This window comes from Mytilus edulis, chromosome 3 (assembly GCF_963676685.1).
Source record: "Mytilus edulis chromosome 3, xbMytEdul2.2, whole genome shotgun sequence".
Taxonomy (NCBI): Eukaryota; Metazoa; Mollusca; class Bivalvia; order Mytilida; family Mytilidae; genus Mytilus; species Mytilus edulis.
This window is the reverse complement of record NC_092346.1, coordinates 44,580,558-44,607,249: the sequence shown is the minus strand read 5'-3', so window position 1 is coordinate 44,607,249 and position 26,692 is coordinate 44,580,558. Positions and strand designations below refer to the sequence as shown.

Here is a 26,692-nt window from a genome sequence, read left to right as displayed (position 1 = left end):
ACAGGTTTATGTAGAACCAGTGAAATATTTGGAGTGTCTCAATATGTTATTGGGAAGATGAAGTATACAGAAGACAAAACTTTCAAAGAGTTGAGTGTAACAGCTCATAAATGGTTACCTATCATAGAGGTTAGTTGATGTTCTGAGTGGTAGGAATGACTTCTGCTGGGATAGGTCCCTTTTTTCAACTTTATTATATATGAAAAGAAATTATGATGAAATATATGACATGTATGACAAGGTTTCTGATTAAACCATAAGTAAAAAAAAATCTCAGATGCAAATAAAACCATTGTGGTAAATGTATCTTTATTTTACCAAATATATGAAAGGATGCACCACAAATTTAAATGTTCAATTAAGTACAAATCATCTTTAGGCTGTGTGTAGACTTGAAAAACCATAAAATCAAATATCTACAAAATATGAACTCACTAAAATTAGTACCCAGAAAAATAAATAAATCCACAGTAATAGATGTCTACAATAGTACTATGCAACAGAAGAACACAAACTTTAATGGTGAAATGTTGTAAAGAGTAATATTTTACTTATTTTAGGTTTTAATTGTAAGATGAGTTCTGATATGCTATAAAGAAGATATGGATTTGAAGTAAAAGATGTTGAACATATTCTTGAAGTATTTCTTCTTTTTCTTACAGGTTTGTCATGAGTTCCTTCCCCAATACCTTATTGAGAAGAGACAAGAGGGATATACATTGATAGGAGTTGAGCAGACAGCAAATAGTGTGTCACTTACAGACTTCACATTCCCAAAGAAATCTCTACTGGTACTAGGGTATGTAAAGTACTTCACTTTATTTGTTTTCATGTACAATGATTTATCATAAGTAGAATAAGATCCTTATTTAATATCCTGGTCAGAGATTGAAGGTCAGGGTCACATAATAGCATTGTTGAACAAGAATGTGTCCCAAGTACACGGATGCCCCACTCGACTATTATTTTCTATGTTCAGTGGACCGTGAAATTGGGGTTAAAACTCTAATTTGGCATTAAAATTAGAAAGATAATATCATAGGGTACATGTGTACTAAGTTTCAAGTTGATTGGACTTCAACTTCATCAAAAACTATCTTGACCAAAAACTTTAATCTGAAGCGGGACGAACGGACGGACGAACGAACAGGCGGACTAACTAACGGACCCACAGACCAGAAAACATAATGCCCTTCTACTATCGTAGGTGGGGCATAAAAAGGTTGTGGTTTCCCTTATCAGTATTGTTGACACTGGTTCATTGTCCGAACCCCTCTTCTCACCAAGTGAATTCAGATAAAAACATTTTTTAACTGTTTGAAAACATCAAATGGAACTCTGTTAATTTCATATACAGTAGTATGTGAATGCTTGCAGTATTTTCATGGAAAAAACATTTCCATCATTCAATAGAAGTAGAAAATGATTGTAAATGGTTCTTGAACATTTTACGAGTGTTAATATAAGTCAAAATCATGAAACCTAAATAAAAACAATCGTAACTTGAGTTTGTTTAAACTTGAAGTTTGAAAAGCACATGCAAATGAAAATAAATAAGTTGAGAGTGTGGTGATATTGTATGGAAAATCTGTACTTTAATAGGTATCACTTTAAAACTACTTTGAAAGTAAAACCGGTCCATTCTTAAGTAAAATAATGTTCAACGTATCTAACACATTAGTGTTTGAAGGAACAAAGCAAATGCGTCAGTATGAGAAACTAAAATGGTTTTCATTTGATGGAAATACTGTATTGAATATTTATTTATTGTATTTTCTGTACATTTTAAGAATAAAATTGATATTTTTCAGGAATGAGAAGGAAGGAATTCCTGTTCAACTCATCAATCAATTAGATGTTTGTGTAGAAATACCTCAACAAGGAATTATAAGATCATTGAATGTACATGTTAGTGGAGCACTGCTGGTGTGGGAATATAGAAGGCAACAACTAATTAATGGAAATTAAATGATGGACCTCAATTTTTATCTGCATGTTACATTCATGCTGCATGTTTGCTTAGCCGAGATCTTGTAAAAGTCAAGTCTTTCAAAAAAAAAAAAAAAAAGTCTTTCAGAATACAACAAAACTTTATCAGATTATTTTCAAGAAGCAAACAAAATAAAACATTGTAAATTGTTATCTCTGATGGCCATGAAATATATTAAAGACTAGTCAATGAGATTTCTTTTCATTATTTTAAAGTATGTAAAACCATGAAATCCCACAAAAAGGCTGCAATCCACAAAAACAGGTACCAACAAAAATAACTGAATCCACAAAATATGGTTACTAAAACACGGGTATTCTTGAAATGTCAACATGTAGACAAACATGGTTCACCTGACCTTGACCTCGTTCAATGGATCAGTGAGCAAGGTTGTTTCCGTGTTCAAGTACATATCTCAGACACTACAAGTAGTGGGTCAAATATGTTTGGTAAATGGAATGATGTGTACTTGCCTTTATTGCAGAGTTCATCTAACCTTACTTTATTTATATTGTAGATAGAACATGGATAATGTTAATTTTATGTAATGACTTATACTTGTTGTATAATATAAAATTAGGGGTTGTGGTATGATTGCCAATGAGATAACTACACCAAAGTTCAAATGAAGTGAATGTAAGCAATTAAAGACAACCGTACAGCCTTCAATAATGAAAAAAATCCATACCCTAAAGTCAGCTATAAAAGGACATGACATGAAAAATTTGGAACAATACATTTGAGAAAGTTTACGGCCTAATTTATTACAAAACAATTTATGAAAAAAAATATGAACCAACAACAACTACCAGACAACTAGCTCCTGACTTTGGAAAGGCACATAATGTATACATGTACAGTGACCTATAGCTGTTAATTTCTGTGTTATTCAGTCTCTTTCGGAAAGTTGACTCATTGGCCACAATACCACATCTTCTTTTTTATATAATCCTTTATGACAAATTCAGTCAATTTGTAAAGCAGATTGGTGTAGAATTTGTAAAAAAACAACAGATGTCACATTCTATGTATACAAATAGCTAGTTTTTATGGCATATTGTTTATGATCATACTTTTTTCCAGACTATTTATTTCCTTTCATTAGCTTTCAGTAAGGGGTTGACCATTTGATTTTCTGGGAAAGGGGGCAAGTTTGAACATATATACTATAGCCTGGTATGAACTGAAAAAAATGACTTTGCATAATACAGGATGAAAATGAAAACTCTGCAATATGAAATACAGGATACCGGTATTTGAAGATACAACCAGTTGCTTCGCAGGGCGCAGCATTATACGACCGCAGAGGTTGAACCCTGAACGGTTGGGGCAAGTATGGACACAACATTCAAGCTGGATTCAGCTCTAAATTTGGATTGTGATTAAATAGTTGACACAGCATAGGTTTCTGACACAGAATGAATGTGGTCTAATGAACTTAAACAAAAAATTTTGCCTTTGAGAAATTCACTATGCTGTTGAATATTAATCCTCTCAAAAAAATGTTTGAAGAAATTTTCTTTTTATTTATGAAATCTGAAATGAAAAAAATTGACCCCCCAATTTTTTTTTCACATCCCCCTTTCCCTTATTTCAAAACTGATCTCAATTCAAATTTCTAATGAAGTTTGCAACAATAACTACTCATTTAAATACATCATAAAATATTAAAATGTAAAAAAGTGCTTGTTATTACTGAATGGTAAAGATTGTTTTAATCTATCAGTTGGTAGTAAAAGTGAATATACATTGTATATTGTATAAAACAATGATTTAAGTTGATTCAACTACTATTCTGGACAAAGAAAGATAACTCCAATTGAAATCCAATTGGAATTTCTTGCTATTGCACAATATTGTGCAATTAGATATTTCTTGCTATTGTGCAATACTGTGCAATTGAAAATATTTGCTATTGCACAATACTGTGCAATTGAAGATTTCTTGCTATTGCACAATACTGTGCAATTGAAGATTTCTTGCTATTGCTGAATACTGTGCAATTGAAAATTTCTTGCTATTGCACAATACTTAATATAATAATTTTGGATCCTGATTTGGACCAACTTGAAAACTGGGCCCATAATCAAAAATCTAAGTACATGTTTAGATTCAGCATATCAAAGAGGCCCAAGAATTCAATTTTTGTTAAAATCAAACTTAGTTTAATTTTGGACCCTTTGGACTTTAATGTAGACCAATTTTAAAACGGGACCAACAATTAAGAATCTACATACACAGTTAGATTTGGCATATCAAAGAACCCAAATTTTCAATTTTTGATGAAATCAAACAAAGTTTAATTTTGGACCAACTTGAAAACTGGGCCAATAATCAAAAATCTAAGTACATTTTTAGATTCAGCATATCAAAGAACCCCAAGGATTCAATTTTTGTTAAAATCAAACTAAGTTTAATTTTGGACCCTTTGGACCTTAATGTAGACCAATTTGAAAACAGGACCAAAAATTAAGAATCTACATACACAGTTAGATTCGGCTTATCAAAGAACCCCAATTATTCAATTTTTGATGAAATCAAACAAAGTTTAATTTTGGACCCTTTGGGCCCTTTATTCCTAAACTGTTGGGACCAAAACTCGCAAAATCAATACCAACCTTCCTTCTATGGTCATAAACCTTGTGTTTAAATTTCATACATTTCTATTTACTTATACTAAAGTTATGGTGCGAAAACCAAGAAAAATGCTTATTTGGGTCCCTTTTTGGCCCCTAATTCCTAAACTGTTGGGACCTCAACTCCCAAAATCAATACCAACCTTCCTTTTGTGGTCATAAACATTGTGTTTAAATTTCATTGATTTCTATTTACTTGAACTAAAGTTATTGTGCGAAAACCAAGAATAATGCTTATTTGGGCCCTTTTTTGGCCCCTAATTCCTAAACTGTTGGAACCAAAACTCCCAAAATCAATCCCAACCTTTCTTTTGTGGTCATAAACTTTGTGTCAAAATTTCATAGATTTCTATTAACTTAAACTAAAGTTATAGTGCGAAAACCAAGAACATGCTTATTTGGGCCCTTTTTGGCCCCTAATTCCTAAAATGTTGGGACCAAAACTCCCAAAATCAATCCCAACCTTCCTTTTGTGGTCATAAACCTTGTGTTAAAATTTCATAGATTTTTATTCAGTTTTACTAAAGTTAGAGTGCGAAAACTAAAAGTATTCGGACGACGACGCAGACGACGACGCCAACGTGATAGCAATATACGACGAAACTTTTTTCAAATTTTGCGGTCATATAAAAAGGAGACCATTATTTTTTTTCTGTTAGGATTGTTTCACAACTGTCTTGATTATATAATTTGAAACTACTTATTTTCGCAGGGAAAAAAATCCAATTTGAAACAAGGTAGATAGATTGAACATTATAAGGTAATGCTGAATAACGGTTCAGACACATTTACAGGAACAAATAATTGAACTAAAAAGATTATTACATAAAACAACTGTATGTTTAATAAATCAAATATGTCATGATGTTATCTTCGTTTTAACCACTTCAGAATGCGAGAGTTTACAATCAAAGTCATTAGAAATTCTACCACTGTCTAGGCTCTGGGTATGATCTTTTTCTATGAATTCCTTATAAAGGTCCTCAACTGTGATATTTTCATTTCGCACTAAGTCTTCTATGAATTTATTAGTGTCCAAAACGCTTGACATTTCTTCATGTTTGTGTGAGTTAGTATCACCCTGATTAATGGACACATGATCAACACCACGTATAATACACTGCGGTAATAGTTCTTCTAAATATAGAGTTAGAATTTCTTTTTGTTTCACATTTGGTGTGTCTGCAATATTTAGAACCTTCAGATTTCTGAAAGACAAAAAAACAAAACAACATAAAAATTAAAATTAGTACTTGCTTGTATAACCACCAGAGTTCAAATGAAGTGGATATATGCAATTATAGGTCAACGTACACCCTTCAACAATGAGAAAAAACACATACTATAAATGTATGGTGTAATGCAATAAAAAAAATTAATTTGAATTGAATTTGAATTAATGAAGACATTAAATGAAAATAAGATGAGAACTTGATTTTTACAGATAAAATTAGTTGTGCAATTACAAGGCTTTGAATTAAAATAAATCACAGTCTACCTAATCATATCAGAAGTTGTAACTTACGGTAGATGATGTATACATGCTATGCCATGTTCCGTGACTCTCTCACAACCACTAACATCAAGAACCTCTAAAGTATCAGCCAACATTTGAAGTTTTGACAGGCAAAAATCATCTATATATTTACAGTTGCTTAAATTCAAGAATTTCACCTTTTGTAATCCCTCTGAAAAATATCAATTATATAGATATAGGAAGATGTGGTGTGAGTGCCAATGAGACAACTCCTTTCATTGGTTTTAAATATATCCATTTGGTAATTAGATGAAGTTACATTATGATAGCCAGGAAATTCATTTATTAACATATGCTCATGCTGTGTGGATGCAGTACAATGTATCCCTGTGCTTGTTGTGTATGCCCTGATATTTTACAATAATGGGTTGTTTGCCTATGTATTCTCATAGATATTAGATTTTGTGGTTCTGCTAAAGTTTGCATACATGCATATTTTATAACCACAACATTTGGCAATCATAATACTACATCTCATTATTTTCATATATATAGAAAAATTTAAGTTTGTGTTTTGTTTAACTGTACCCACAAAAAACCATGAAAATTTGTATCCAACAAATACATGAAATAACAATACTGAATCCACAGTACAATACTTTATTGTCAGTTTCCACGACAAATATAAATACCTAAGTTCTCAAGCCCTTCATATAATAAATCAGAGTATGAAGCATCAATTCCTTCTACAAACATATTGTCCATCATCCATCGTGGTAAAGTATATGCTCCAGTATGATCCCTTTTAATCCAACGATTTCTGTCCAATAATTTAACAGCTCCTCCTCTTCCAACAATAAAATGGGCTGCTGCTAATTCTGGTCCTAACGTTTCAAGTCTTGCCTTTTTCTGTCTAGATAGTTTAAAAGAAGATAAACATGTGCATTAAGAACTGAGCATCTACTTGAACACTACATTTTGTACATAATTTGAATGTTTGTTTTCTATAATGGTGATTGTTTTAACCGTAAACACCAGTCTCACAAAAGCAAACCTTTTTTTTACAATCATATTTTTTCAAAATATGAAAAAGAGTTAAAAAGCATGGTTCAATCTCACAATCTCATTGAAAACAGAATACAGTGAAACCTGTTTAAACCGAACCTGTTCGGGACTTAAAATTTTGTTCGGTTCTGGCCAATGTTTGGTTTCGTCAGGTTCACAAAGCATGCAATTGATATGACGGTGTTTAAAAAACATGTTCGGTTAAGACAGGATTTCGTTTTATGCAGGATTCAGTTTAGTCAGGTTTCACTGTAGTATTAAGGATCACTGTAAATGATTTTCTTAGACGTACAAGGGCAACAAGGCCATCAAGCTCCCTTGATGAAAATTAATGGCATACAAGCAAGAAATGCTTTTCTCACATAAAATTCATTAATGAGTTCTTACTTCTGGTTGTCTTGCAAAGCTTTATATGTTTTCAGCTTCGCTTTGTGTACAAATAATTTCCAGTCTAAATCTTGGTTTAAAAAAGCATAGTGATGAGGTTGAAGTCCTTCAAATCTGAATGGTTTGTTCCTAAAACACAATAATTCAACAGTAAAATTAAACTAGAAGAAATGTTTTTTCTATAAAGTATGTTCACATTTAGTAGTTCACAACTGTTGAGTGTTTGTTTAAAATGCAGTCATTTTGCTTTTGATGAAGTTACAATTTCAGCTAAAAATAAATTTTCCATTTTGCATATTCCATCATTTTAACAAATGAGAGTTTGGCTTATTTTAAATCCCTCAGTTTTTTTTGTTTTTTTTCATTGGTTTGTATTTTCTGAATAGATTTATCATATTTGGACATCAGTAAATAACTATTGCGTCTGACTTTTAAAGCTGCTTCTGTACATTTTGAAGATAAACAACTGAAAGGGCTTCTGTAAATATGCAGTTTGAGCTTATATATAGAGAATATCATATGGCTTTTTCAATATCGCATCCATATCAGCCCGAGACACCAATATAATCCCAAGAGCTCTGCTCGAGGGATTATATTGGTTGAGGGTTGATACGGTGTGTAATAGTGAAAAAGCCATATCATACACACTTTATTTATTATATATACATATACCTCAAGTAGATGTTTTTTATGTGACATGACTTCATACAGATAAGAAGGTTTGAAATGAGGTCATAAAGATTATAGGTTTGACATGACGTCATACAGATTAGGGATTTGATAAAGCCTTTGCAACAGTGACTGCAAATCGATGATGTGACGTCATACAGATTAAGGGTGTGATAAAGCCTTTGCAAACATGCTGATATCGATATCATCACGGGTGGCTGATACAGCACGCTTGCCAATGATTGTATTACACATAAAATTTATCTGTATTTACTACTAAGTATATAATAAATAATTATATCTGGGCTGACTATACACGTTTAAGCTTAATCGAGCTATACAAAATTATCTCCCTTTACAATTATTAAAATTTCTGGTTCTCACATATCATTTTGAAGAGCAATCTTAAACTCTACAGCCATTATAAAGAAGAACTGTTGATTTAAATTATTCAAATCACTTTTGCTTTCAGTCAAAGATAATCTTCTGTACACATTAAATATTTAAGTAATTTTTCTTCATCTTTAAAAAAAAAAAGAAGCTTATTCTGTCTGTATTTTCATGAAATTGAATTAGCAATTGTTTTTTTATGCCCCATTTATGGACATTATGTTTTCTGGTCTGTGCCTCGGTCCGTCTGTTCGTCCGTCTATTCGTCCTTCTGTTCATCCGTCCATTTGTTCTTCTGTTCATTCCACTTCAGGTTAAAGTTTTTGGTTGAGGTAGTTTTTGATGAAGTTGAAGTCCAATCAACTTGAAACTTAGTAAACATGTTCCTTATGATATGATCTTTCTAATCTAAATGCCAAATTAGAGATTTTCCCCAATTTTCACCGTCCACTGAACATAGAGTGTGGGGCATCGTGTACTATGGACACATTCTTGTTTCTTCAGTTTTTGAATGATTTCTCTTTATTCTAAAGATCATTCATTTCTGTATTCTTTTAGTCTTAATTTTTTTTTTTCGTTAAACTTTTTTGACCATTTTTTCCTATTCTATAAACCCCGACTAGACCAACTTAAATCATGATAAAGCTTTAAAGTTAGTTGGAAATTATGTACACTTAAATTTTATGTTATTACTATGCCCATGATGCCTGTAAACTTTCAGATTGCATTTCAAAGTATTAATAAATTATTAAAGAAGAAATTGAAATGTTATTAAACAAAAATTTCAAGGGGAGATAATTTATTATACTCAAATTATGCCCATGATGCCTGTAAGTTAACTTTTAGATTGCATTTCAAAGTATTAATAAATTATTAAAGAAGAAATTGAAAAAAATTGTAAACTTTTAGATTGCATTTCAAAGTATTAATAAATTATTAAAGAAGAAATTGAAATGTTATTAAACAAAAATTTCAAGGGGAGATAATTTATTATACTCAAACTATGCCCATGATGCCTGTAAACTTTTAGATTGCATTTCAAAGTATTAATAAATTATTATAGAAGAAATTGAAATGTTATTAAACAAAAATTTCAAGGGGAGATAATTTATTATACTCAATCAAGCTGCACATTGTTATTATGAGCTAAAAGACTTTAAAAAAGGTGTAGGTTTACAGAACCTGTCAAATCCTTAGTGTAAATGCAGGGTTTCCTTCTTATTTGAAGCTTAGAGGTATAAAATATCTAAATGAATCATACTGTGACCTAACTGATTTGTTTGTGCACTGTTTACTCATTGAAATATGTTCATAAATATATAATTACTCATCAGCGACTTCTTCTTCTGTTTTTCCATGGACTTCTCTTTTCACAATCGCACAAAGAGGATTTGTCTTTGATAGACTATATCTACACATCAATCTCCTCTGCCAAAAAAAATATAGACTTTTATAAATACATGTATATATATGGTACATTTAATACAGGAGATTTTACTCTTTCCATACAAAGAAGATTAAAAGAATTTTTCAGTTCAAATAAGTTTTTCTAGTGCATGGTTGTAGTTTTTATTTTAAGTGTTATCATGCTTAACACAAGATAGGTTTCATCCTTTGGCAGGTGATCCTGCTTTGATATATCCAAATGGAAGAAAACATCTTTCTAATTTTAATGGCAAAGTAGAGTTTAGACTCCAATTTCACAGTCCCCTTGACATGGAAAATGATAGTGCGATTTGGGCATCCGTGTACTATGGACACAGTCTTGTTCATATTTCAGGGATAATTTATTTGTTAGAGTCATCAGGAATAAAAAATCAAAGAGCTTTTAAACACTTAGCAGTAAACAGTAAAGATTGCGTTAATTCACCAGTTGGAAGTAAAATTAAATATTGCTTATTGTTGTCCATAAAGCATTAATTGGTTGTAGTTGATTAAGCTAAAATTCAGTCAATGGGAGATAACTCCAATTTTTAAAGATGACTTAAACAATGACATTATTTATATCTTTAGACCATATATAACATGTTTAAGATTCCTGCAACTTGTAAAAATTATTTTAATTTTCTTAACAGGTGTAACATTGTTTTGTGACTTGACTATCTGAGCATATATTAAATTGATAAGTAATACCACAAAAAAGCATGAAAATTCAATTTAGTTTTTCTGAAAATCAGAAAAATAGGGTTGGCTGATCCATAAATCAAGAAAATATATATATAAAAACAACTGGCCTAATTATATCTTCTGGTATTGTCAGGAAATATTATTAAAAGTACAAGTTGAAGTATTAATCGGTTTTTCTGTGTACATACATTTTGTAGTTGTACATTAGTCATTATACTTGTTTGTAAACATTTTGGATAGGTGTCAGAGCAAACATAATGTTAACCTGCATGTGGGAATTTATTTGGATTTCCTTACCATCTATTACCATGATTACTCTGATGCTTCGATTCATGTGAATGTACAGTCACCTACAATACACCTTATTGCTAACCCCGGGTGACCCGGCAGCTTGAACTTTTGACGCATACAACAATCACTTTTCCATTGTGGCGTCACATATTTTGTTTTATGACGTCAAAATTATACGGAAACCTGTGTGATATCCAGCAATGGCGGACAAATAGCGATAAGGTGTATAAAGGTCTCCTCTAGGCCTCAAGTTTATGCCAGACAGGGACTGTACATACAGAACATCGATCTGTCTCGTCGGGTCACACATGTTTTTTTTGTCCCACTGTTTTGTAGTAAAAACCTATGCATTTTAAAATCAAAGGTCACTTCTCTTGTAAGGTTATTTTTCTCAGGTCCAAAGGTTTGACTGCTACATACATGACATACATGTGTATGTATGATGTAAAATGAATCCGGGTCCGTCCGCCCTGATTCTGGTTCGCCCAATTTCTGTTCGCCCTAATACCTGTTTGCCCCAAGTCTGTTCGCCCTGATTATATTTTTTAGTATAGTGTTGCGATGTGTGTATATAATTGAATGTGTTGAAGTCAGTCTACAATTTCGCTGAATATTTACGATGTTTCATGTTAACTTGTCTAAAGCTAGCTGCTATACTAGGTTATCAGTTTCAGTACATTTCAGGACTACAAGATATTGTGACTTCAAGGTAATTTAGGACTAAGTTTGTATCTGTATGTAATTACGTTACTAGGAAATATAAGTTTCTGTGAATTTCAGCACTACATTGTATTTTTAAATGTAAAACAACTGAAGACTAAATTATTTGTATGTATTTTAATCCATCAAAGACAATTTATATAACAATCAGTGATACCAAAGGTTTCAAATGACACCTACAAAAGAATGTAATCAGCAATCAAATTTCAATCAACAGTAATTAAAAGTAATTATAAAAATAAAGTGTGACAATGCAGCCAAGAATTTTATTTAATTAATATAAATTTGGCAAATATTCTGTATTTAACTTTTAATAGATATACATAAATTTTAATATCATATATATAATTATATTTCGTTCATTGATGTAACATATACATATCATAAATGAATATAGGGCGAACGAACCCAGGGCGAACGGACTATCAGGGCGAACAAACTCAGTGCGAACGAACCTAGGGCGAACATGTAATCAGGGCGAACGATCCCAATACCATGTAAAATCAAATAAAATCATATCAAATACAAGGCCTACGTCCTGCTGAACACCATAATAAATATATAATATTGGCGAAAAAATACAATATATGAATACATAGTGTAGTTTTATACAAGAAACATTAAGTAAGCTATTGTATAAAAGTAAGATTGACTAGATAAAAAAAATTATAAGTTTTCTTACCAATGCCATTTTAAGCCGCTTAAGTTCCTGAAAATATTGTTTTAAAGATTGTAAAATTTAGATATATTGCATATTTACACATCGTTATAGAAAGATTTATTCTAGACAAACTGTCGGAATTAATAGAAGCTTACATGTATAAGTGCATTTTTCTCTAACACTATTTTTTTACATAGCTATATGCGACACTCTACAAACTAAAAATATTGGAATGAACATCGTAAAACTTGGAAACATTAGTGGAAAGGTAACTTACAATGTATTCTTTAGACACAGATACACACGATGTCTAATAATGGCACGTATATGCCCTTACAACAAACTGTCGGGTCATATTGGTTTACCAATGTCTGTACGTCCGTCCGTCCGCCTGTCTGTGACTGTCGGCTGTCCAACCGGGGTAAAATTTCAAGTCAATTCGGTACCTCGACTCTGGGCTGCCAAGTATTACGCATTTTGCGTAAGACTCTCGCTTGTTCATGCTTTTTGACAGCATTTTCCTCTGATCTATTGTTTTTTTCTCTTTGTAACTTTGATCTTTTCAATTTTGGCCAAATGGCAAATCTCTCGCATTTGCTTCATGAAAAGTTGACAGAACTGCCTCGTAGCTATACACTTTATCACTATTTGTCTGCCATTACTGGACATCACATAAGTTCCTATAAAATTTTGACGTCACAATTTAAGGAAATATTTGAAGCCACAATGTCAATGGAAAAATTACTTTTGTATGACGTCAAAAGTTAGAGCGGAACAGATTCTCGGATCAAATGGGAATAGTGATAAGGTGTATACAAAGTTGGAAAAAAATAATGAACACCTATGGCAAGCCGTTTTGCTATTTATTCGAATTTTAAGATATCTCCTATAATATATAAGATATCTCCTTTAATGAGGGTGGTAAAGGGTTATTTTCGTGCAACGTGATCGCCGTTTTTTATTTCACGTTCAACATGTTTTTACTTTATTATTTGACATTCAGTCGTGCAAGACAGGTGCCTCGTTCAACGTGTTCTGCTTATTTAATATTACGTGCATCATGATTTTCAAAGTCTTATTTTGCGTGCTCGGTATTTTTCAAATAAAATTCAAACACTTGGCAGGGATCGTCAAGAAATACTTTTTTAAAAGCCGTAAACCAAATATATCATAAATGTGTATACTAAATAGGGAATATCAAGTAAAATAAAGAGTTAATATATACAAGAAAACAGTGACTCAGTCACAAAAGGTTCAAATAAAAGTATTTATTTTTCGTGCAACGTTCATTACAGAAATTATTTCACGTTCAACGTGAAATTATGTCTTTTTTCACATTTTTTTTCGTGCAAGTACCCCCCTTTACCACCCTCTTTAATATATAAGATATCTGATATATTATATAAGATATCTTTAATGTTATATGAGAATTTGAGATATCTTTAATGTTATATAAGATATCTCATAAATTTTATATGATATCTTATATAATTTATAAGATATCTTATTTAGTTTATAAGATATCTTATTTAGTTTATAAGATATCTTATATACTTTATAAGATATCTCATATAGTTTATAAGATATCTCATATAGTTTATGAGATATCTTATATAGTTTATGAGATATCTTATATAGTTTATGAGATATCTTATAAAGACAATTATATAAGATATCTGATAAATTATATGAGATATCTTATCAACTATATAAGATATCTTCTTATAAAGTATATGAGATATCTTATCTATATGAGATATCTTATAAACTATATAAGATATCTTCTTATAAAGTTTATAAGATATCTTATAAACTATATAAGATATCTTATAAAGTTTATGAGATATCTTCAAATAAGTATAAATAGCAAAATGGCTTGCCATAAACACCACCTCTTTCCCTTCTTTGCTAACAAATTTATAAGGCTTATCATCATGTGATGTGTTTTCGTACTAATCAAAATATTTACTGCTTGCAGTTTTCACTGTTGAGCTTTTATTCATGTGTGTACTCAAATTTTAAGAGCATGTTCTGTCGAATGTTTTGTGGTATCTAGATTTTTTTGTCAAGACTAACTACAATTTTTTACTGTTTCAAATTATTTTGCAATTTTTATAAGACCGCAAAAATTTTAATTTTTCGTCGTATATTGCTATCACGTTGGCGTCGTCGTCGTCATCTTGCGTCGTCGTCGTCCGAATACTTTCAGTTTTCGCACTCTAACTTTAGTAAAAGTGAAAAGAAATCGATTAAATTTTGACACAAGGTTTATGACCACAAAAGGAAGGTTGGGATTGATTTTGGGAGTTTTGGTCCCAACATTTTAGGAATTAGGGGCCAAAAAGGGCCCAAATAAGCATTTTCTTGGTTTTCGCACTATAACTTTAGTTTAAGTGAATAGAAATCTATGAAATTTTGACACAAGGTTTATGACCACAAAAGGAAGGTTAGGATTGATTTTGGGAGTTTTGGTTCCAACAGTTTAGGAATTAGGGGCCAAAAAAGGGCCCAAATAAGCATTATTCTTGGTTTTTCGCACAATAACTTTAGTATAAGTAAATAGAAATCAGTGAAATTTAAACACAAGATTTATGACCACAAAAGGAAGGTTGAGATTGATTTTGGGAGTTGAGGTCCCAACAGTTTAGGAATAAGGGGCCCAAAGGGTCCAAAATTGAACTTTGTTTGATTTCATCAAAAATTGAATAATTGGGGTTCTTTGATATGCTAAATCTAACTGTGTATGTAGATTCTTAATTTTTGATCCATTCACGTTGTTGCATTTACTAATGAACCATTCAATCTAAGCTTTTCAAATTTTAATATGTTGATACTGACTACAAAATGGAGGTCAAATTTGATATTGACGATTTTCACTTTCAACATTCATCAGTTATGGTTCTTGTGATATTGCCAGGACACAAACAAATGTTAATAAATCCGGTTTGCTGTCGTTGTGACAGCCTCTTGTTGTTTATGGGCCCAGTTTTCAAGTTGGTTCAAATCAGGATCCAAAATTATTATATTAAGTATTGTGCAATAGCAAGAAATTTTCAATTGCACAGTATTCAGCAATAGCAAGAAATCTTCAATTGCACAGTATTGTGCAATAGCAAGAAATTTTCAATTGCTCAGTATTGCGCAATAACAAGAAATCTTCAATTGCACAGTATTGTGCAATAGCAAATATTTTCAATTGAACAGTATTGCGCAATAGCCAGAAATATCTAATTGCACAATATTGTGCAATAGCAAGAAATTCAATTGATTTGGAGTTATCTTTCTTTGTCCAGAATAGTAGTTGAGTCAACTTAAATCATTGTTTTATACAATATACAATGTATATTCACTTTTACTACCAACTGATAAATTAAAACAATCTTTACCATTCAGTGATAACAAGCACCTTTTGTTACATTTTAATATTTTATGATGTATATAAATGAGTAGTTATTGTTGCAAACTCCATTAGAAATTTGAATTGTGATCAGTTTTGGAAAAAGGGAGAGGGGGATGTGAAAAAAAAAATGGGGGGGGGGGTTAAATTTTTCTCATTTCAGATTTCATAAATAAAAAGAAAATTTCTTCAAACATTTTTTTGAGAGGATTAATATTCAACAGCATAGTGAATTGCTCAAAGGCAAAAAAAAAAATTTAAGTTCATTAGACCACATTCATTCTGTGTCAGAAACCTATGCTGTGTCAACTATTTAATCACAATCCAAATTTAGAGCTGTATCCAGCTTGAATGTTGTGTCCATACTTGCCCTAACAGTTCAGGGTTCGACCTCTGTGGTCGTATAAAGCTGTGCCCTGCGGAGCATCTGGTTATATTTCAAAAAACAGCGTCATATGTTTTCGTATGAAGTAAAAACTGGACACAGGCAAGAAATGACTATAAAATCCGTAAATTAGTATTTTCTAAAGTGGTGGTTCTGGTAATGCTGGTTATTGCTTGAATCACATAAAAAGTTATTTAATTCTTTTCAGTTATAAAATAAACTAGTAAATGTTTTTTTGGTGTGATGTTTCATGTGTTGAAATTGTAACATTTCGATTTTTTTTTCAAATTGGCATGGGTTTCTACAAAAGACATTATTTAAATGAATTTAAAATGCAGTTTCAAAATTTGTGATTAAATGTAAAAAGCTAAGACTGTTTTCATCTTTATGTGTTAAGTATGTATAATAAGAATTGGCAATAGAATATTGAATAAATGGAGTTTGAACAACCATTTTATATAAGAACCCTGTTAATTTTAACTCGCTGGTTTGTAATAAAAATGACAAAACAAACACATATGATAGTCATGTCTTGAAGATTTTGTGTCTGACAGGCAAACAACATAGCTGTACTTTATGTAATCCTTCAGAATTTTTCTCAACAACTATTCTAGTGATACATATTTCTGACATGGCTAAACATGTTAGTTTTATTAAATTTGTTCTAATGTTTTTTAAAGGTACTTTGAATATGTTTTAAACTTTTCAATTTTAGTTTTGTTGTTGTAAATATAGAAACCGAAAAAACACGTCACAACATACGAGTGTGCAATCTAAACCGAGGAAATGTGGATGATATGAAAACATATGACATACGAAAATATTTGTTTTATGCATGCATATATTTATGGAAAAAGCATCTTCCATAGATTTGATTTCCAATTTAGTAATACGTCATTTCTGGAATCATGTCTTTAACCAGAAAAGATCGTCAATTTCGTATGCCTATGGCATCATTTACCAGATAGATGGCGCATATGTCTTTCACCAGAAAAGATTGTCAATTTAGCACGCCTATGGCATCATTTACCAGATTGAAGGCGCATCTGTATCCCTGTCTATTAAAAATATCCATCACTTTCATATAAATCGTCATTTTGAAGGGTATTATAGGAATAATTTATGTTCTGTAAGGACATAATCTTGATTCCTGTACGACTTAGACCTTGTTAGGGAGGGTGACCATCTTATTAGATTTTAGTTTCCAAGACATTTTGTGCGATTTAAAATCAACTTTATCCGTTTGCTCAACATGTGTTGTGCCTACATTTTGGTCACTTGGTGATGGAATCCATATAACAGATTCGTCTAAAAAAACATATCCTGTATGCTGTATGGTGATATGGTGAAATTTAAAATCTTTTTGTTGTAACCATGGCAACAATCTGCATTTATTTTTGCAAAAAACAGGGGTAAAAATGTCTCAAAAGTCTTCAAAATTTGGTCCTAATTTGTTCTGTCAAACAGAAAAATGGCCTATATATATATAAAACATGCTAAAGCTATCTAGATGTTCATATAAACCCACTGACTTTACAAGGATAATGTTCCTTCTGTTGCTCTTGGAGATGTTTAATAGATCTTTAAGGCTAGGAGAAAATGTACTTTTTAAAAGCATTGGCTCTGTACCTTGAAATGAAAACAGTACTTAGTCTTGATATTAACCTTAACAACTTTACTAGTGTAAATATTTGTTTTTATTTTGGCAACCTCCAAAAATGCTATAGAGAGAACACTAATTACTGGAAAATTGCAGTGGCTAATCCAGAAATGTTCATCAGGGGGCAGCCCCCCTCTAAATATGCTTCTGAATTGTCTTGGGGTAAATCAAGTATACATGTACATATGATTTTGTGAAATAAAATTTCAATTTCAATTTGTAGTAAAGCATGCTTTCTACTTGCTTAAATGTATGTATAATTTCAACCTATAATTTTAGCATCCAAAGATCTTGCAGAAATGTATGCAGCTTGGGCTGCCTTGCATCACTAATAAATGCACACCAGTTCAAACAAGACTCTTTTTTGATAGATTTATCCAGCGACTAGATGCTGGTTATAACACGTTAGTATTATATATAAAGTTTGTGTACTATATTTATTCATATATATAACAAATCTGATAAAAATAAGTTTAAAATATACACTAAAATATATCTATTTTACTGAAGAACAAAAGTTATGGAATGGGGTTAGAATGAAATTTATTTCCAATTTGGTATACATGCAAAAAAAGTATATACCAACAGCCTTTAATATTTGCAGTTGTCAATTGTGGTCCAACTTAATTGAATTAAAGTTTTAGATGTTATCTTTATTTTTCAAATTAAAATTAAATATAATTTTGTACTTGGATAGTTACGCTATAGAATTTCTATAGGACTGTCTGAAGTCATATGCAGTTTTTTACACTCTACCAAAGAGGTGTCCGAGGTGAAGGAGGAAAAGTTGGGAATCTTAGCCCATTGTGTTTTTAGTCAAATAGAATGGTTTTCAGCTCTATTGACTTTTTGTTTTATGGTTTACAATAATATTTTCTGTTTTAGGTTGGATATTGTTTTCATCTCTACCAAATCCTTTAAAATTATGATGTAAAGTGTGTTTTCGACCAAAAATTATTAGCTATTATTATTATTCTTAGCTCCATTGATTATTGTTTTACGGTTTTAAATAACTTTTTTTAGGTTTGATATTGATCGACATAAGTTAGTTGGTCCAGATAGAAATTGTGCTGAATGGCTGATGAAATGTGGTGCTACCATCAAGTTTCAAGGTCACGATAATCATATTTTAGAGTATAATGCATTGCCATCATCAAATTTTGATAAGTATAAAATAGAAGAAATTGACATGACAGACTCAACTGTTATGTTAAAAGGATTTCCACATTTACGTATGTATAGTTATGTTGTGTTACATTTTATGAATTTTTATGCTGTAAGCATTTAATATTTGATGACTTAGTGTGACATCAAAATTGTTATATTATAATGAAATTCAAGTTTTTATACGATCGCAAAATTTTTGCAGTCGTATATTGGTATCACATTGTCGTCAGCCTCGTCCGAAGAAGGATGGTTTCCGGATAATAACTTGAGTATAAGTAAATAGAAATCAATAAGATTTTTAAACAATGTTTATAACCACAAAAGGAAGCTAGGGATTGATTTTGGGGATTATGGTCCCTAAGGTTTAGGAATTAGGGGCCCAAAGGGGCCCAAAACAAGCATTTATCTAGTGTCAGGACAATAAGTTGTGTAAAGTATTTCAATTGTTCTGAAATTGTTCCACAATGTTTAATACCATAAGTAGAAGGTTATGATATATTGTAAGGGTTATGGGGCAAACAGACTAGGAATAAAAGGCAACAAAGGGTCCAAAAAACAAGCATTTTTGTAGTTTCAAGACAATAAATTGAAGTTTTCTTTCTTTGTCTAAAATGGTTGTTGAATCACCTTAAACTAATGCTTTATGAAATCTTTGAAAATTGGAGTTATCTTTTTTTGTCCAGAATAGTAGTGGAATCAACTTAAATCAATGCTATATACAATATACAATGTAATATTCACTTTACTACCAACTGATAAATAAAAGCAATCAGTGATTACAAGCACTTTGATTACCATTCTAGGGTTATGCCCCTTTAAAAGTGGAAATATTGAAGAATATTTTAGTTTCTGTTCTCTTAACTTAAGTTTGTCTTAACTAAATTTAATGACATGTGTATATAATGCTGTATTGCCTGTAAACTCAGTTTAAGTTCATTTTTTGGCAGCTTCACTTTTACAGTTCTTGAGTTATGTCCCTTTATAGTGTTATATGCTAATGGGGGCATCATCTGTGTCCCTTTGGACACATTCCCCATTTATGAAGTTACTATTAATAAATACTAATTTTAACCATGACTGTATGACATTTTATATTTTAATATTTTATGATGTATTTTAATGAGTAGTTATTGTTGCAAACTTCATTAGAAATTTGAATTGAGATCATTTTTGGAATAAGGGAAAGGGGGAGGTGAACAAAAATTGGGGGGGGGGGGGGGGTTAAAGTTTCCTCATTTCAGATTTCAGAAATTAAAAAGAAAATTTCTTCAAATATTTTTTTTTGAGAGGATTAATATTTAACAGCATAGTGAATTTCTCAAAAGCAAAAAAAATAATTTTAAGTTCATTAGACCACATTCATTCTGTGTCAGTAACCTATGCTGTGTCAACTATTTAATCACAATCCAAATTCAGAGCTGTATCCAGCTTGAATGTAGTGTCCATACTTGCCCCAACAGTTCTGCGGTCGTATAAAGCTGCACCCTGCGCAGCATCTGGTTAATGTTGTATTTGAATGTACTATCAGTTAGCCAATAAAATTTCATGCAATATGGGTGTGGTCACTTTTACAAATAGCTGCACTTCTTTATATTTTTGTTCATTCTTCTGAGTTTTCTACAATATAATGAAATTGAGAATGGAAATCTGAACTATAGGCTATGCTTCTAAAATTGAAATGTATTGTTATAAAATAAGGTATGCATAATACACAAAACTCATATCTAGGGTTAAATCAATTCTAGATGAATATCTCATAATCTGAAAAGGAAAATTGTGTCTATTAAAATGGAATAAGTAATGTCAAATTGCATGTACTTAAATTGTTAAAATTTATATACATATTTTGTATTTCAGATAACTGTAAGCATGTAAAGAAAATTGTAATACACAATTGTAAATATTTGTGTGACAGTTGTATAGCATATTTACCTGAAATTAAGAGTACTTTGGAACACCTACAGATCAGTAGCTGTAGATATGTCACATCTGAAGGGTTGATACCCATTACAGAACTTGTGTAAGTATGGCAGAATACACAGGCACTTATGTTTTTTTTTAAACTTTTTTCTCATTCAGTATTATGAATTGTTTTAAGAATGGTTTTTTCTTGAATTTAGCATTCTATTATTTTTTTTAAATTGAAGTTATTTATAATAGGAAATTCATAATAATGAATTGTATACAAAATATCTGAGATACATGTATATAGATTATTACATTGATACCCGTGGATTATCGGATTTATCCAATCGAGATAGTTAAATTATCAATTTTTATTTATAATTTATAATTTAACTATCGTGATTGGATAAATCTGATAATCCACGCGTAACTATGTAATAATCTGTTTGTCTAATGATTAAAAGATAATATTTCCTTTTTTTCTAAACAAAAATCCCCTTTGAGTGCCTTCCACTTTGCACGAAGTTGTCAATTTCATTAACACCTGTTAGAACATTTTGATTCATTCAGTGAGCTGAGAAAGGTTATGACCCTTAAACTCAGCCAATCATCTTCTGAGATTACCGGCAACCACAAGTTGATTAAAAAATTTTATACAATGGGTTCAGAAAGGGATATATTTCCATAGAATTAGAGAAACACATGTATCACTGTGTATAAGCATTTGAAAATCTTTGAATTTTTCATATGAAATGTCTGAAAAGAAATGAATGTTAAAACAGATTCTGACAGGTATTATACAATAAGCCGAATTAGGAACACAATCTCCAATTTTCATTAAGGATCATCATTTCTGAATAATTACAAACCAAATTTTTTGTACTTTTTATAAACAGTAAGCATTACATTTAAAAAAAATAAAATACCTTCATCCTTATACTTTTACACATTACTGGTAATATTTATTTAAGAATAAAGAGATGTGGTAAGATTGCCAATGCGACAACTATATTGCATTCAAAAAGGAGCTAACAATTTTATATCATGAGCTTTAAATGTCCCAGGCATGGTATGACCAAATGTCAAACAATTCAAAAAAGAAAAACAACTGCCTAAATTAAAAAACAATTTAATAAAATAAAGATATGAACCAATAATTTAATTTTGGATGTAACGCGTCTTCTGATTGGCTGATGTAATTTCCTTATTAACCCATAGACATAATTTTGTCATGTGACTGTGACGTCATCAACGTTTTTTCATTGTTTTCTATGGTTTTAAATGAATTTAGAATTAAATTATAAGAAATGACTGTAATATTTTTTCTGTCTATTTGAAATAACATAAAAAATGTGGTGCACACTGTTAAATAACCCGCTATTCGCGTTACTTAGTGTGCACCAAATTTTGTATGTTATTTCTTCATAGACAGAAAAAATATATCAGTCATTCCTTAAATGAACCACAGGATCTGAGTCAGGGAAATCAAGTAAATATTTAAAAATAGTTCAATATTTTCTTTTATTTTCCTTCCATCGTCATCCTATATATTTTTTATACGACCGCAAAATTTGAAAAATTTTTCGTCGTATATTGCTATCACGTTGGCGTCGTCGTCCGAATACTTTTAGTTTTCGCACTCTAACTTTAGTAAAAGTGAATGGAAATCTATGAAATTTTAACACAAGGTTTATGACCACAAAAGGAAGGTTGGTATTGATTTTGGGAGTTTTGGTCCCAACATTTTAGGAATTAGGGGCCAAAAAGGGCCCAAATAAGCATTTTCTTGGTTTTCGCACTATAACTTTAGTTTAAGTTAATAGAAATCTATGAAATTTTGACACAAGGTTTATGACCACAAAAGAACGGTTGGGATTGATTTTGGGAGTTTTGGTTTCAACAGTTTAGGAATTAGGGGCCAAAAAAGGGCCCAAATAAGCATTATTCTTGGTTTTCGCACAATAACTTTAGTTTAAGTAAATAGAAATCAATGAAATTTAAACACAATGTTAATGACTACAAAAGGAAGGTTGGTATTGATTTTGGGAGTTTAGGTCCCAACAGTTTAGGAATTAGGGGTCAAAAAGGGACCCAAATAAGCATTTTTCTTGGTTTTCGCACCATAACGTTAGTATAAGTAAATAGAAATCTATGAAATTTAAACACAAGGTTTATGACCATAAAAGGAAGGTTGGTATTGATTTTGGGAGTTTTGGTCCCAACAGAATAATGGGCCCAAAGGGTCCAAAATTAAACTTTGTTTGATTTCATCAAAATTAAATAATTGGGGTTCTTTGATATGCCGAATCTAACTGTCATGACTGTGTATGTAGATTCTTAACTTTTGGTCCCGTTTTCAAATTGGTCTACATTAAGGTCCAAAGGGTCCAAAATTAAACTTAGTTTGATTTTGACAAAAAATGAATCAGTTAGGTTCTTTGATATGCTGAATCTAAAAATGTACTTAGATTCTTGATTATTGGCCCAGTTTTCAAGTTGGTCCAAATCGGGGTCCAAAATTAAACTTTGTTTGATTTCATCAAAAATTGAATAAATGGGGTTCTTTGATATACCAAATCTAACTGTGTATGTAGATTCTTCATTTTTGGTCCTGTTTTCAAATTGGTCTACACTAAAGTCCAAAGGGTCCAAAATTAAACTTAGTCTGATTTTAACAAAAATTGAAATCTTGGGGTTCTTTGATATGCTGAATCCAAAAATGTACTTAGATTTTTTATTATGGGCCCAGTTTTCAAGTTGGTCCAAATCAGGATCTAAAATTATTATATTAAGTATTGTGCAATAGCAAGTCTTTTCAATTGCACAGTATTGCGCAATGGCAAGAAATATCTAATTGCACAATATTGTGAAATAGCAAATTTTTTTTAATTAGAGTTATCTTTCTTTGTCCAGAATAGTAAGCAAGAAATATCTAATTGCAAAATATTGTGCAATAGCAAGATTTTTTTTTAATTGGAGTTATCTTTCTTTGTCCAGAATCAACTTAAATCTTTGTTATATACAATATACAATGTATATTCACTTTTTACTACCAACTGATAAATTAAAATAATCTTTACCATTCAGTGATAACAAGCAGTTTTTTTACATCTTAATATTTTATGATGTATTTAAATGAGTAGTTATTGTTGCAAACTCCATTAGAAATTTTAATTGAGATTAGTTTTGGAATAAGGGAAAGGGGGATGATCATGTGATTAAAAAAATTGGGTTCAATTTTTCTCATTTGAAATTTCATAAATAAAAAAGAAAATTTCTTCAAACATTTTTTTGAGAGGATTAATATTCAACAGCATAGTGAATTGCTCTAAGAGAAAACAAAAATTTTAAGTTCATTAGAACACATTCATTCTGTGTCAGAAACCTATGCTGTGTCAACTTTTTAATCACAATCCAAATTTAGAGCTGAATCCAGCTTGAATGTTGTGTCCATACTTGCCCCAACCGTTCATGGTTCAACCTCTGCGGTCGTATAAAGCTACGCCCTGCGGAGCATCTGGTTTATAATAAGAATTAATAGTGTTGCTCATGTTGTTGTTTTTTTCTTGACAGGAACCTGAAAAAATTGATAATAAATGACCTGCCAAATTTAGAAGAAAAGCATAAGAAGCCATTACTAGATTTGTTTAAGGATGCTCTGCCTAAATGTGACACAGAACTATTTAAACAATAAGAAATTAAATGTGTCTGAAAATTATATACATGTATATACTATTGTTAAGATAATTACATAGGATTCCATATAAGATATGAAGATATCCTATACCTATGTCACTGTTCTGGATGTTTAGATGGGACAGAATTCTGAATAAAAGACAAACACCCAAAACCATACATGTGTAAATGACTTTCTAAAGGAATAAAACACTATTTTAATCATCTACCACCACATTGGTACATTTATTTAAGATTAATTTTAAGATTGGCTGATTCATAGCATCGATAGTGCTTATGTAGTGATATGGTTTTTGTCAATTTTTTGTTGGTGTATAGAGATCAATATTAGCATAATAAATAATTTCAGATAAGGAACAATATTATTACACTCTACTGATTTTTTTATGGAATTCCAACCATTGTACGGATTGTTTTTTACATTTTTGTTATGGATTTTTGATGGCTTTTTTTTATAAAAAACATGTTTGTCATATAAGGAATAACAAATCATATTTGTTGATAACATTTTAAAATGCTTTAATGGCCCGTGGATTTGAATTTGTTCCTGTTTTGATTTAAGATGTGCTGACATATATTATAATCTGTCATGAATGTTATTGAGAGTGATAGATTCTTCTAGTTGATCGATAATTATGAGAGTCATATAGTTGTTTGTGTGATGAGATATATAGTCGATTTTGAAAGTCATACAAAGCTTATTTTGTACAAGTTTTAATTTTATCGACTCTAAATAAAACTTTTTGTCTGATTGAGTGTTTTGCTTTTTCTTTCAGTTGGTATTTATTTTTTTTAAGTTGCAAGCATGAAGATAAAATTGACTTTTATCATCAATTAGCTCATATTTCTCAATTTTATCCCCTCTTATTCTATGTCTTAGAAAAAAATTTGGAGCATAACCAAGTTCAAGATATTTGCCAACACAGAACTTAACAAGAAGCCATTGTTACAAAAATCTTTAAACTACCTCTTCATAAAAACCTCATCATAGACTGTGGTTAAATTATGCATAAGACAACAGGAGGAAGATATAGTCTTCCATAAAATTTGTAATTTCTCTTTTCATTTAAGTCCCAAAATATACAATGATGATCATCAAACCTAGCATCCTTTTTTTATTACACCTACACAGATTGGAGCCGTGGTGTAGTGGTTAGTGCATCAAACTACAAACACAAAGTATCTTTGTTCGATTCCTGTTCCGGGATGAAAATTTCAGGGAATGAATTTTCGGCTCTCCCTTGACACCATTTGGAGTATGGTCTTGAGGTAACGATGATATTCCGTCGGAAGGGGATGATAAATGGCTGACCCATGTTAAGAGAGAGCCATATCTCTTGCACGTAAAAGACACCCTTGTAGATTTCGAAAAAGAATACAAGGCACAACTCGCACCCGCAAAGTGGAAAGGGATTAATATAAGTTGCAAAACTTGTTTCCCAATCCACTATAAACAAATATGTTTAGACTATAATAGATTAGAGTCATATTATGTGTTGAAATATTTGCAGGTTCACATGCAATCATATTAATTCATTCATGTTGTTTTTTATTTGGAGAATTAAGTATATAAAAAAGAAGATGTGGTATGATTGCCAATGAGACAACTATCCACTGGCAGATATTAATAGTCTTTAAGTTGAATATTTTCAATACTTTTCTGGGCTTAAGGTGATCAAGAGCTTAACATATATACAAATAGAGTTGAATTCCTCATGACGGTCTCTAGATTCTATGTTGTTGGCTTGATGTCTCATTAACATATTCTTTAAATTTATACAACCTAGTTGGTTTTTTGCTTGCCTAGTCTGCAAAGGGTTGTGAGTTCAATTCTTTGACCAGATCCAACCAATGACTTGAAATAGGTATTTGCTGTTGATCCTATAAGCTAAAAATTCAGGAGTTATAGCAGACTTGTAGGCTCAGGTGCAGAGTATCGTTTTCCTTGGAATGTTCCTAAGTCAGTTACGTACAGTGTAACCTGCCTAATCAGACACCTGAGTATTCCAACATCCTACTTTAACTGACACATTTTCAAAGTCCCAAAATATGCCTATCCTTGCAGAAAA

General features: G+C 31.1%; 3 protein-coding genes across 5 annotated transcripts in view; 2 read left to right on the top strand and 1 right to left on the bottom strand.

Moving 5' to 3' along the window:
• The window catches only part of LOC139514274 (probable methyltransferase TARBP1), a 43,292-nt gene extending 41,108 nt beyond the window's left edge, over positions 1-2,184 (top strand). For both annotated transcript variants that reach the window (XM_071303282.1, XM_071303283.1), the window contains exons 26-28: positions 5-129; positions 663-799; positions 1,812-2,184. In XM_071303282.1, the coding sequence (XP_071159383.1) occupies positions 5-129; positions 663-799; positions 1,812-1,968 (419 nt within the window). In that variant the 3' untranslated portion in view covers positions 1,969-2,184. The remainder of the gene's footprint in view (positions 1-4; positions 130-662; positions 800-1,811) is intronic.
• Positions 2,185-5,452: 3,268 nt separating this feature from the next.
• Positions 5,453-10,066, bottom strand: LOC139514285 (distal membrane-arm assembly complex protein 2-like). The gene is made up of 5 exons (XM_071303300.1): positions 9,942-10,066; positions 7,556-7,684; positions 6,796-7,016; positions 6,152-6,314; positions 5,453-5,834 (listed from the first exon to the last, which is right to left on the bottom strand). Exons 1-5 carry the CDS (start codon positions 10,031-10,033, stop codon positions 5,486-5,488), a joined length of 954 nt encoding a protein of 317 aa, XP_071159401.1. The 5' UTR covers positions 10,034-10,066; the 3' UTR covers positions 5,453-5,485.
• A 2,505-nt stretch (positions 10,067-12,571) lies between these two features.
• Positions 12,572-25,374, top strand: LOC139514288 (ATP synthase subunit s, mitochondrial-like). 2 transcript variants are annotated; one of them, XM_071303306.1, is made up of 5 exons: positions 12,572-12,681; positions 18,135-18,259; positions 18,879-18,967; positions 20,880-21,042; positions 24,501-25,374. In XM_071303306.1, the coding sequence occupies exons 1-5, from the start codon at positions 12,646-12,648 to the stop codon at positions 24,619-24,621; spliced, it is 534 nt and encodes a 177-aa protein (XP_071159407.1). In that variant the 5' UTR covers positions 12,572-12,645; the 3' UTR covers positions 24,622-25,374. The 2 variants fall into 2 exon arrangements, with proteins under 2 accessions (XP_071159407.1, XP_071159406.1); XM_071303305.1 differs by having other exon boundaries at positions 12,573-12,681; positions 18,879-19,087.
• Positions 25,375-26,692: the final 1,318 nt, after the last annotated feature.

Coding starts and splice junctions, on each gene's coding strand:
- LOC139514285 (XM_071303300.1), bottom strand. CDS start 10,033: ATGTGTAGATATAGTCTATCAAAGACAAATCCTCTTTGTGCGATTGTG. Junction 6,315..6,795: donor TGAAGGGCTTGAGAACTTAG/GTATTTATATTT, acceptor GATATTTTTCAG/AGGGATTACAAAAGGTGAAA. Junction 5,835..6,151: donor GCATGTATACATCATCTACC/GTAAGTTACAAC, acceptor TTTGTCTTTCAG/AAATCTGAAGGTTCTAAATA.
- LOC139514288 (XM_071303305.1), top strand. CDS start 12,646: ATGAACATCGTAAAACTTGGAAACATTAGTGGAAAG. Junction 19,088..20,879: donor AAAAGGATTTCCACATTTAC/GTATGTATAGTT, acceptor TTTGTATTTCAG/ATAACTGTAAGCATGTAAAG. Junction 21,043..24,500: donor ATACCCATTACAGAACTTGT/GTAAGTATGGCA, acceptor TTTTCTTGACAG/GAACCTGAAAAAATTGATAA.